The 12,356-nt window shown below is 37.0% G+C and overlaps 2 protein-coding genes across 8 annotated transcripts in view; one reads left to right on the top strand and one right to left on the bottom strand.

Moving 5' to 3' along the window:
- PPP1R42 (protein phosphatase 1 regulatory subunit 42) overlaps positions 1 to 4,774 on the bottom strand; it is a 34,683-nt gene extending 29,909 nt beyond the window's left edge. For all 4 annotated transcript variants that reach the window (XR_014057304.1, XR_014057305.1, XM_081503246.1 and 1 more), the window contains exons 1-2: positions 4,640 to 4,774; positions 630 to 846 (exon numbers count right to left, since the gene is read on the bottom strand). Coding sequence is in view for 2 of the 4 variants with exons in the window: in XM_081503246.1 (XP_081359372.1) it covers positions 630 to 758 (129 nt within the window). In the remaining 2 variants the exon portion in view is untranslated. The remainder of the gene's footprint in view (positions 1 to 629; positions 847 to 4,639) is intronic.
- Positions 1 to 12,356, top strand: part of CSPP1 (centrosome and spindle pole associated protein 1) — a 180,388-nt gene that overhangs the window by 31,144 nt on the left and 136,888 nt on the right. The gene's annotated exons all lie outside the window — the stretch shown is intronic.

Here is a 12,356-nt window from a genome sequence, read left to right as displayed (position 1 = left end):
ACATTCAATATGACCCATTATTGTAAAACTATATGACTATATGTCTAGTATGTATAGTATGTATAGGGGGCTTCCCTGGTGGCTCAGGCGGTAGAGAATTTGCCGGGGTAATGCGAGAGACCTGGGTTCAATCCCTGGGTCGGGAAAAGTCCCCTGAAGAAGGGAATGGCTACCCAGGCCAGTATTCTTGTCTGGAGAATCCCATGGACAGAAGAGCCTGGTGGACTGCAGTCCATGGGGTCACAAAGAGTTGGACACGACTGAGTGACTAACACTTATGTCTAGGAAAAAAAGGGAGAAAAGACATCACCCTTGGTTTTCTCTATGTGAAAGAATTACAAGTCAATTTCTTTCTTTTTATATGTCTTTATGTAAATGACACTACTTACTTTTGAAGGTAAGAAAATAATTAAAGATATTTTAAAAGGTCTATCATTTTTTGTGTTGTGGTAGAGTTAGAGTAAGTAGGCAAGAGGTAGGAGTGAAATTCTGCTCAAAAATATCCCAGCGTTCATTAAGTTAAGGTCTTTTAAAATACAGCCACATCTTGGGAACTACTTGGATATACCAATTTCTAAACTTTACATTGCTAATTATATAAAAATAGGAAATAATTTCAGAGTTCTTACAATTGCATCTATATTTTTATCTGAAAAATTTATATGAGTTATTTTCTTCAGGTACTGTAGAGTGTTTTCTTCTTTTCGGCGTTTAAGATTGCTGTTCTTGGCAATTAGATCCAAAGTCAGTCGAACCATGACTTCTCTATAAATCAAACTCTTGGCAATAGCTCTCTTCTGATACCATGTTAAGAAGTGGTTTAGGTGTTGTTTTATGCCCAACTTTCTAAAAAGCAAAGAAAAAAAGGAGTATTATGTACACAGCAATTGAGGAAAAATTACCTTGACTTTTTAATATATAAAACTATTGATTCGTTTACAAGCAGTTTTAGGGTTATGTTTTTTCTAAGTTTATAGTTTTAATTATTTTCATAAAAAGATGTAAAACACCAAAATTAAATTAAATTACAGTGCACATTCAATTTTACTTTTAAATCTTTTACTCTCCCTAGTGTTGACTTGTTACTGTGCATGGATCATTTTTCTCTCTTTGAGTTGAAAAAGACCTCAGTATCATTTAGTGTTCTCCCACGAAGAAATTAAGGGCCAGAGATTTGTCTAAAACCAATCAAGTTAGTGACAGTTGAAAATGAGACCAGGCCTCCTGGCTCCTTTTTTCATAGTACCTTAGTGATCATATTTATTTGTCTCCAAAATCAGAACACATGGTGTGAAAACCTTGAGCGTATTCATAGGACAGTGGTGAAAATACTTCTAGATAAGACCAAAATATGCAAAGCAAAACTTTAATATATTTAGAAGAAAATATAGGTCTTTCTCTTAAAATTAGGATACAGAAGGAGTTAACTTATATGCTACAGAAAGCATAAAACATGAACAAAAAATTTCTTGATACATTTTACTACATTAAAAAATATAGCTTCTGCTTAATAATATCTCTCCACCTTGATTAGTCTTGGTTCCTAACTCTTTTTTATTTTCCAGTTTTTTTTATTGTGGTAAAATACAAAGTTTATCCTCTTTACCATTTTATAAGTGTACAGTTCAGTTTTATTAAATATATTTATGATGTACACCCATTGCCATAGTCTATCTCTAGTATTCTTTTCAGTTTGCAAAACTGAAATTCTATTCCTGTTAAACGATAACTCCCTATACTCTCCTGTATTCCATGGCCCAGGCAACCAATGTTCTACTTTGTCTCTATGATTTTGATGATTCTAAGAACCTCATATAAGTGGAATAATATTTTATTTTTGTGACTGGCTTATTTCACTTAGCATAATGTCCTCAAGGTTCATCCTTGTTGTAACGTAAGTCAGAACTTCCTTTTTACTATTGAATAATATTCCATTGTATGTGTATACTAGATCTTGCTTACCATGCATCCATCTATGGACATTTGAGTTGATTCCATGTTTTAACTATTGTGAATAATGCGGCTGTGAACATGGGTGTACAAAAATCTCTTTGAGATCCTGTTTTTAATTCTTTTTGGTATATGTATGTAAGCAGAATTGCTGGATCATATGGTAATTCTAGTTTTGATTTTTGAGTAACTGCTATTGTTTTCCATAGTAGTTTTACCATTTTACATTACAACCAACTGCACAAGAGTTCCAGTAATTCACATTCTTGCTAACATTTGTTATCATCTGTATTTTTTATAGTATCCATCCTATTGGGCGTGAGGTAGTATCTCATTGTAGTTTCGATACTCATTTCCCTAATTAGTGATGTTGAGCTTTTTATGTGCTTATTGGCCATTTGCCTATCTTCTTTGGAGAAAGGTATTCAAGTCCTTTGCCCATTTTCAATCAGGTTGTTTTTTTATTGAGTTGTAGACCCCTATCAGGTGTATGATTTGCAAACAGTTTCATGCAGGAGCAGCCCTATACTATGAAGGAAGTGATGTCCTTTGAGAGTGACTTTGACTAATGGGAGACAGGAGCCATGAATGACTTCTCCCTTCTTCCCCTCATGGACTTTTAGGAGACACATCAGTTTCAAAAGGTCCCTTTGAAAACATGTGGTGTTCTTCTGGGTTACACACTCTCTTAATTTGCTCTCCTTCCATCTCTTAGTCCTTTCCTGCCTCTCTCCTGCTTCCCTGAGATTACAACCCCTGAAAAAGTGTTATCACATGACTTTTTCCTTCAGGCTCTGTTTTCTAACCTGGGCTAAAACATAAATTTTGGATCATCTGAATCTTCCTGAATGACCATGCTATAAATGGACTTTGTCTCTACATTCCAGTGCACAAGTTGGTGTTTGTATAGAAATTAATTTCCTCATAGAACTAGAAAAGGAAGGAGGCTAGCGTCATATATAAGTGATGTATGTATTAAACCAGAGGAAGGCCAATGGACCTCATCAACAAGCCATAGGCAAGCTTCCCAAGGGTTTGAATACGGAAAGGGAGAGAATTGAATCAACCAGTAATGCAATAATAGAGACTATTGACTCAAAAGAATGTGCATTGTAGCAATCAGATCTGCGAGAGGATTTGGTTTCATCAAAACACCACCATTGATCTCCTGAATAGAATATCCACCTTTATTGGTTCTATAGTTTGTTTTAGAGAAATTATAAGCTTCAGGAGTTTAAACTGAACCTAGTTTGGATTTGAATACACTTTAGAACAATATAATAAAAATAGTTATGTCAACATTTGTGAGATGTCCCTGATTTTCTTTTTTTTAAAAGAGTTTCATTATCTTCTAAAGTTTTGGAAACTGCTTTTTCATAATTTATCCCTGCTATATATCTCTGTTATCTCAGGCATATACTTGCTAGGATGTCTCTTATCTCTCCAGATCACTAGTGGGGACAGCTTAAAGTGAAAGTAAAGTTGCTCAGTCGTGTCCTACTCTTTGTGACCCCATGGACTGTAGCCTACCAGGCTCCTCCGTCCATGGAATTTTCCAGGCAAGGGTACTGGAGTGGGTTGCCATTTCCTTCTCCAGGGGATCTTCCCGACCCAGGGATGGAACCCTGGTCTCCTGCATTGTAGGTAAATGCTTTTACCATCTGAGCCATCAGGGAAGTTAGCTTAGACCTGCTCTACTACGACTGCTTGGGGAATCCACTTTAGTAGATTTTATCCTTTCGGGCTCCAGCAGGCTAGGCCAGATGCAGGGGACCTTTCTGAATTGGGTTTGTATATTTCCCTTGCTACTGCTGCTACTGCTAAGTGGCTTCAGTCGTGTCCAACTCTGTGCGACCCTATAGATGGCAGCCCACCAGGCTCCGCCGTCCCTGGGATTCTCCAGGCAAGAATACTGGAGTGGGTTGCCATTTCCTTCTCCAGTGCAAGAAAGGGAAAAGTGAAAGTGAAGTCTCTCAGTCGTGTCCGACTCTTAGCGACCCCATGGACTGTAGCCTACCAGGCTCCTCCGTCCATGGGATTTTCCAGGCAAGAGTACTGGAGTGGGGTGCCATCGCCTTCTCCAATATTTCCCTTAGGTAGCTCCAAACTCAAAAGCTGTAGACTGCTAGCTATGAGGCTTTCCCTTTTTCAAACCCCACTGATCCCGCTCCCTCAGCTTCGCAGCTACCCCTCCACCCGTCTCCCTGTCCTAGAGCTGTTTCCCAACCTTGCCTGATTCTAGCCCTTGGTTTAAAATACAGACTTTAAGATCTTTTTTCTGGAAATTCTGGTTATCTGGAGAAAAGGCTTAGGAACCCTCATTTTAACAAGAGCTACAGGAAAGTCAATGGCACCCCACTCCAGTACTCTTGCCTGGAAAATCCCATGGACGGAGGAGCCTGGTAGGCTACAGTCCATGGGGTCGCTAAGAGTTGGACGACTGAGTGACTTCACTTTCACTTTTCCCTTTCATGCACTGGAGAAGGAAATGGCAACCCACTCCAGTATCCTTGCCTGGAGAATCCCAGGGATGGCAGAGCCTGGTGGGCTGCCGTCTATGGGGTTGCACAGAGTCGGACACGACTGAAGTGACTTAGCAGCACAGGAAAGTCTCAGAAGCAGGCAATTTTGAGAAACATGGCTCTAGGGCCTCCTCGGTTCCCACACTTCGCCCCAGAAGGCATCTCACCGTTCGTGGGACGCGCCAGGTCGGTAACTCAGGTTTGGTAAATATCGCGGATTCCAGCCTCCTCGGCAGCCCTGGTGCGGTTGCTGAGCAACCAGACAGACGCTCTGGTCGGCCGCGGCTCACGGGAAATGTCTCGCGGTCTCCGGAAGCGCGCTCCTCTGTGGCCTCGCGCCGACCTCCCTCTGTGACATAGCAGCCGGGGGTTGATGGGTATCCACGAGGCAGAGTCCGAGTGGATGTCGGTTAGTGGGATGAGGCCATAAAGCATCGGTCACATTACTGTTTTCGTGGACCAGAACAGTTTTTGGCAGGTCACCATTTCCCCCTACTGGATTCTCCTTGCCATCAGCTTTGAACGTTTCAGTGCTATTACCACGTTTCCCCAATAATAGGGCGGGAAAAGAATTGTCTGAAAGTATAGCCCATATTTCACCTTTCCTCTGATAAAATCCAAACTCTTCAGGGTGACCGTCCAGTCCGTTTATAATGACCAGTTTCACTGCTTGCCTCTTGCCCTCTTCAGTATTTACAGTTTGGCATTTGGCCCTGTATGCCCTGTTCTAAAAAAAAGTTTATCCCTTCCTCCCTAATTCTTATTTTGCCTTTTGAGATTCAAGGAATCAGCTTGAAATTAGCACATTTTTTTCCTGAAGCCTTCATAGGTTCTCAGTCTTGTTAAGTGATACTTTTATCTGTCCCCCACCCCCCGACCAACTGGGATGTGGTAACTTCTTTAGTATAGCACAAACACACTACAATATGTTTGTTACCCATATCTCCAATAAGATAGTAAATTCTTTGAGGGTTAAGATTATGTCTTTTACCTTGCTGTTCCCAGGACCTGGCAAAATGCCTTGTACCTTAGCGGTCACCCCCAAGTATTTAGAAAATACATAATGTACAAATAAATGAAGAAGAAGAACAATAGAACAAGAAACTGACATTGACAGTGGAAAGACTGGGGCTCATTCAGTTCAGTCGCTCAGTCGTGTCCGACTCTTTGCAACCCCATGGACTGCAGCAAGCCAGGCTTTCCTGTCCATCACCAACTACTGGAGCTTGCTCAAACTCATGTCCATCAGGTCGGTGATGCCATCCAACCGTCTCACCCTCTGTCGTCCCCTTCTCCTCCTGCCTTCAATCTTTCGCAGCATCAGGGTCTTTTCCAGTGAGTCAGTTCTTCTCATCAGGTGGCCAAAGCATTGGAGTTTCGGCTTCTACATCAGTCCTTCCAATGAATATTCAGAACTGATTTCCTTGAGGATTGACTGGTTTGATCTCCTTTCAGTCCATGGGACTCTCAAGATTCTTCTCCAGCACCACAGTTCAAAAGCATCAGTTCTTTGGCTCTCAGCTTTCTTTATAGTCCAACTCTCATATCAGTGCATGACTACTGGAAAAACCATAGCTTTGACTAGATGGACCTTGGTTGGCAAACTAATGTCTCTGCTTTGCTCATGCATCTCCACTTTGAGGGCAGTTTCCTGGAAAGGGGGCTCATTAGGGATTTGGTAAAGTGAGCAATCTGCATTAAGGGACTCTACGAGCTGGAAAACTGTAATAGCTCTGATCTTTAGGGTGGGGGTACAGTGGAAAAGTTATTGCTGTTCCTTGAACAAAGAAGTGTCAGAGTAGAAGATTGTTAGAATTACCAGGTGGCTTGGAGTCCCCGTGGACAGTCCAACTTACCATTTTGCAGATAAGGAAATTATCAGACCTAGAGAGAGGAAAGAAATATGCTGAAGGTGTTCTCTGAGGTGGCAGAGAGAGAATTTAGCCTTGAGCTCCTAATTTCAAGCAAAGGTTTCCCCTCCTTATGTTTCACTGACTGTCTCAGTAAGAGTAGCCTAGAAAGAGGGACAAGGGGATAGGGACAGATGTACTAACCCCATTCAGGACATTGTTGCTATTGTCCAGTTGTGAAGTAGTGTTGGCCTGGATTAGGGTTAAGGCAAAGAAAGTGACATGGAACAAACAAATTTAGAAGGCATCTTGAAGCATGGTTTAATAAAGAGAGATTGGATAGGATAAGGGGAGGGAGAAGTTGAAGATAATTCCTGGATGTTAGTTAGGATGAAGGAACAATATTGGAGAGGGTGACAGGTAATTTGGGCGGAAGTGGATGAATTTCGTTTACACATGTTAAATGTGAGGTGAGAGGTTCAATAGTTTCCAGAATAGAGCTAATCATTGAAACCATGGAGTCATAAATAGTGGCATGGGAGGAAAGTGGGGACAAACAAGTTAATAACTAAGCCAGCTAGTTTGAATGGAAAAGGGAAGCAAAACTAGTTATCAGAGAAAGATTTGTCAGAGGTAAGATCTGTTCTGAGAAGAACAAATAATTAGCGATTCAAAAACCAGTAAATTAGATTCAGATACTAGGAAAAGAATTGTAGAAGCAGGATATCTAACTGAATGAACAGCTACAGAAGGATGTGATGAAGTAAGAGAATGATCAGAACAATATGGCTAAAACACTACAGCACAAACCAAGGTTATTCTTATCTATTTTAAAGGTCATTTGGGAACAATATGGGAACAACAGATCCAGCAGTATATGCAGGGCCATCCTATTGCTCTGTGTAGCCCTCACTGAATTTGCTAACATTATTTTATGAGAAACGTGTTTAGCAATACCTCATTGAAAACCAGTTGCTTTGTTAATCTTTGTATTATAGCAGTTTCATATGTCATTGTAAAAAGGAGTATGAACTCATTTGTGGAAAAATTATATATATATATATATTTAAATGTCTGAAAGGAAATATATCTATGTCTGTGTCCATGTTGTTCTTTAGTTGCTAAGCTGTGTCCGACTCTTTTCGACCCTATGGACTGTAGCCCACCAGGCTCCTCTGTCCACAGGATTCTCCAGGCAAGAACACTGGAGTGGGTTGCCATTTCCTGCTCCAGGGGATCTTCCCAACCCAGGAATCAAACTTGTGTCTCCTGCATTGGCAAGTGGATTCTTTACCAGTGAGCCACCAGGGAAGCCCATCTGTGTCTGTACATGTATAGAATTAGATATATTTTTATATCTATATCCCAAAATATTTAATTGTGGTTATTTTTTGGTGGTGGGATTATGACTGTTTAATTTTTCTTCTTCTTTTTTTTAGTAATCAAGGTTTTTAAGAATGATGACATTATATTCTAAATGTTCATATTGGATTCTGCTCTTTGTAGACTAGAAAATCTCTTTGAGACAGCTAATATTAAAATAGTTTAAAATGGTTGAATCACTAATTTTTTAATCCAACAAGTTCCCAGGTGGCTGGTTGATGATTATATAAGTTCTAAGTACAACAAACCAAGGTATTTCTCTTGAGTTCCAGACCTATGCATCCAACCAGCTGCCTGACACTCATTCCACATGAATATGAATGTCCTAGAGGCCAAAAAAAAAAACCCCCTGAACCTGTCAAGAATTGAACTCATTTGTATCTTGCACACATCTGCTCTGCCTCCTCTAGTTTCTGTCTTGCCCACAGTCCAAGCTGCTACCCAAAGAAGAGCCTGAGAGCCATCTCCAGGACTCTCATATATTAGTACCACCATGTAGAGTCACCACATCAAGTCCACTTAACCTCAGAAACAACCTTAAGTCCAGCAGTCTAACCACGCTCCCATCAGTATCTAAGAATGGACTGGAAAGGACTTTGACAAGTTCTATTAATTTTTTAAAAGTTCTCTTAATGTTAGTACACTAAAGTTTCTCAAGTTGTATTTTTAAAGTTCTATTAGATGTGACTGTAAATTAAGCGATCTAAGCTGCAAATCAGTTTCATTATGTTAAAGTCACATTTATATCTAAATATATATTTTAGTTAATGTATTTTAGAGTAAAAATGTTTTCTGGAAAGTATTTTTGTTAACATTGCCACAGATGTTCTAATTGAAGCTATGTTTTATTATGTTTTATTCAGGAATGAAGATTCCTGAAACATCTAATGTCAGTAGAGCCTAACACTTTAGTCTGAATCTTTCAGGAAGCATTTGCAAGAAAAGAACTTACAATTTTGGAAACAGTTTAGGTTTCAGGAATAGTTCATTGCTTATGTTTTAGGAATTAAAAAAAAATTTGTCTCTTAAACCACGGGTGGGGAACCTCTGTCTTCTAATAGAGATCCAAGACACTGCTTAAGTTTATCAGGCCAATAATAAGTTCAGCAAAAGTTTAATTAGTTGATGATAGATTGAGGCTAAGAGCAAAACTAAGCAATGTAATACACTGTAGTCCTGTGTCTTTCAAAACAGTTTGTGAAAATCATTGAAAATGTCTTATATATTTGTATTTAATTGTTTTGTTTTTTGGCTCCTGTCTGCTTTTTTGGTTGTTCGTGTTTGTGTGTCTGTGTGTGTGCGCTCAGTCGTGTTTGACTCTTTGTGGCCCCACGGACTATAGCCCACAAGGCTCCTCTGTCCATGAAATTTTCCAGGCAAGAATACTGGAATGTGTAGCCATTCCCTTCCCCAGGGGCTGGTCCTGACCCAGGGATCGAACATGCATCTCTTGTGTCTCCTGCATTGGCAGGCAGATTCTTTATATGTTTGAAAAGAGTTTCATCCTTCTTGTTTGTTTTGAAAATGACTGGTGCTTTTTTTGTCGTCATTTTTTTTTTTTTTTTTTTTTACTAGTGTGCATTTCCATTTGTATATTTCTGCAGTAATGATCCTTTATTGAAAAAATTTAAAAAGCTTTTTTTCACTCGTTTTAAATCTGCTAAGAAGTTTGGGAAAAGATTTTCATTTTATCATAATCTTACAGTGAAACAAGTCAGCTTCCCATAAAAAGGCATACATATTTAATTTTGTCATCCTAAAAACATATATTGTTAATATTTCTTAAAAATAAACTGAAATGTCCATTGCATTTATTCTTTGAACAGATACTTACCAACTACATGTAATGTGCTTATAGTGTAATATTAATGTAATGAATATAGTATTAATCAAAGATGCTTTTAGCAGGAGCCTGAGAATTAGAAAGTGTAATTTCAACTTGTGCTCCCAAATCCAAAATTTAATAGAGCTTTTGTTTCAGTTTGTTCTTTACTGAAATAGATAAAGCATTTTTTAAATTGAGTTATAGTTGCTGTATAGTATTTTTATTTATTTGGCTGTGTGGGTCTTAGTTGCTGCATGGGGGATCTTCTGTCTTCATTGTGGCAGGTGGAATCTTACTTGCAGCATGTGGGATCTGGTTCCTCGACCAGGGGTAAACATGGGCCTCCTGCATCTGGTGCGTGGAGTCTTAGCCACTGAACCACTAGGGAAGTCCCAATATACAATATTATAATAGTTATAGGTATAAATATAACAATTTTTAATGATTATACTCCATTTATAGTTATCAAAATACTGGCTATATTCCCTGTGTTGTACAGTATATCCTGTAGCTTATTTTATACATAGTAGTCCTACCCCTTTCCACTCCCCACTGCTTTTCTATATCTGTGAGTCTGCTTTTTGTTTTAGTAACTAGTTTGTTAAATTTTTTAGATTTCACATACAAGTGATATCATATAGTATCATCCTGGTATCATACAGTATTTGTCCTTCTCTGACATTTCATTTAGCTAGTACCCTTCAAGTCCATCCATATTGTTGAAAATATATATTATATGTATATGTATATAATATATTTTATATATATATATACACACACACATATATACCACTTCTTCATCCATTCATCTGTTGATGGGCACATAGGTTGCTTCTATATCTAGACAATTGTAAATAATGCTATGATAAACATTGGGGTGCAATTAGTGTTTTTGGTTTTTTTCAGATATATACCCAGGAGGGGATTGTTGGGTCATATGGTAGTTCTGTTTTTAGGTTTCTTGACAAATTCCATACTATTTCCGTAATAGCTTAAAGCACTTGTTAATAAACTATTTTTAGATCTTGAGATAACTAGAAATCCATAGTATTGATGTCTGTCTAAATGAATTACTATTTCAACAGTCCATAGTTCCTTAGTTTTAGGTAATGTGTTGTTTTACCTTGAATATTAAGACTAGTTAGAAACTTAAAAAATAATCTCCCTTGGAAAGTGATGTTTGTGTATAGTTCTTACATTGGTGGCATACCAAGTTAACCTCTCTGAAGGTATAGAGCTTTTCAGATGATTGTAATTATTCAACATGGTATGCCCTCTCATATACGATCATAAATTAATTTTTTATTTAGTCTAATTTGTGTTATTTTATTTAAGCTCAGAATCTTATTATCCTCCAGTATACTAGAAACATATGCAAGAAATGATAGGATTACATAGGAGTTGAAGTAGAAGATTTAAAGCTAAACACATACATGTTTTAAAGGACTTATTTAGTATCATCAATAATATAAATAATAAATTGAAGTTTATTTAAATAATACATTGAGCATGGAGTATAAAGTGCAAATTCTAGGAACAAAAATGAGTCATTTAAATAAAACATTTATTTAGAGATGTACTTATACAAACTTTAAATTTTCAGGAAGGAAAGTAGTTTAAAGTTATGGTTTGTAATGGTAAACATATTCGTAGTTAGGTAATAGATATTTATAACCCCCTTATAACCTAACATAAAGGTCACAAAGCTCTATTCTTAACAATATATTGCTTTATGCATATTCCTCTTAGGTTATGAAAAGTACAACTGCAGTTCATCAAAATGTGCCCCAAGGCACAATACCATTTTACTCAGTCATTAGAAAGTTTAGCATAATTGCTTAGTATAATCCAAAGAAAATACGAGTACTGACATCAGGGACTCTCCAATTTGTTAGGCAATTGTTCCATAATTTTTGGCACCAAGATAATCCACATGTTGAAAAAGCAATTAATCATTGGTGTTAGTTATCAAGCTATGATTTTAGCTGTTTCCTCCCGAATTTGACTTGAAATGACAGAGTTCCTTATTTTATTTTTGTAATATTCTGATTTCTGAGATCAAAAGTTTAAATACACCATTCTGGTTATAGTTGACCTGAGTTTTGTGTTACTAGTTTTCTAAAATAAGTAGGTCATAACTTTATAAAGATAAATGGCATTTCTTCCAGTAATATTTGGATAGAAGGGTTAGAAATTTTTTTTTTTTTTTTAAGTAATTACATGAAGTGTTTTATTACAGAAGGATTCATAATACTAAAATATTAAAACAAAAACATAAACATCAAAAAATCATAGAATTGTTAAAAATATTTTGGTAGGTACAAATGCTTAACACAGTGTGTATTTATTTAAAGTGATGTTTGAATTTATTCACTGGTAAAATAAATTATGGTAAATTATTGATAATATTAAATGAAAAAGTAGAATAAAAATTATATTTATTGTCCTTTCTTTGATATTTGTATTTTCTTAACAGTGTATCTATTTCCATACAAGATACAGAAGTAAAGTATACCAAAATGTTAAGAATTACTATTTATAATTTAAAGATAATAGATTTTTTAATGGTCCTATTTTACATTCCTGAATCTTTGAAAGTTCCTACCATTAACTGGTGTTACTTTAAAAGTAAAAAAATAATTCTTTAAAAAAACTGTTACAATTAGCTCAAATAATATATATTTATAAATATGCATGTAAATTATTTTGTGACTAAAATCTCAGATTACTGTTAGAAATTTTTAGAAACTTACAAACTGATTACTTCAGAACAGACTGATTACTTGAAGTCCTTAAACTAGCATTTGACTCTAAGGAGGTAAATTT

Source organism: Giraffa tippelskirchi, chromosome 6 (assembly GCF_054371585.1).
Source record: "Giraffa tippelskirchi isolate mGirTip1 chromosome 6, T2T-mGirTip1v1.2.pri, whole genome shotgun sequence".
In the NCBI taxonomy this organism is placed as follows: domain Eukaryota; kingdom Metazoa; phylum Chordata; class Mammalia; order Artiodactyla; family Giraffidae; genus Giraffa; species Giraffa tippelskirchi.
The sequence above is the reverse complement of the archived record's forward strand: the minus strand, read 5'-3'. Positions and strand labels throughout refer to the sequence as shown.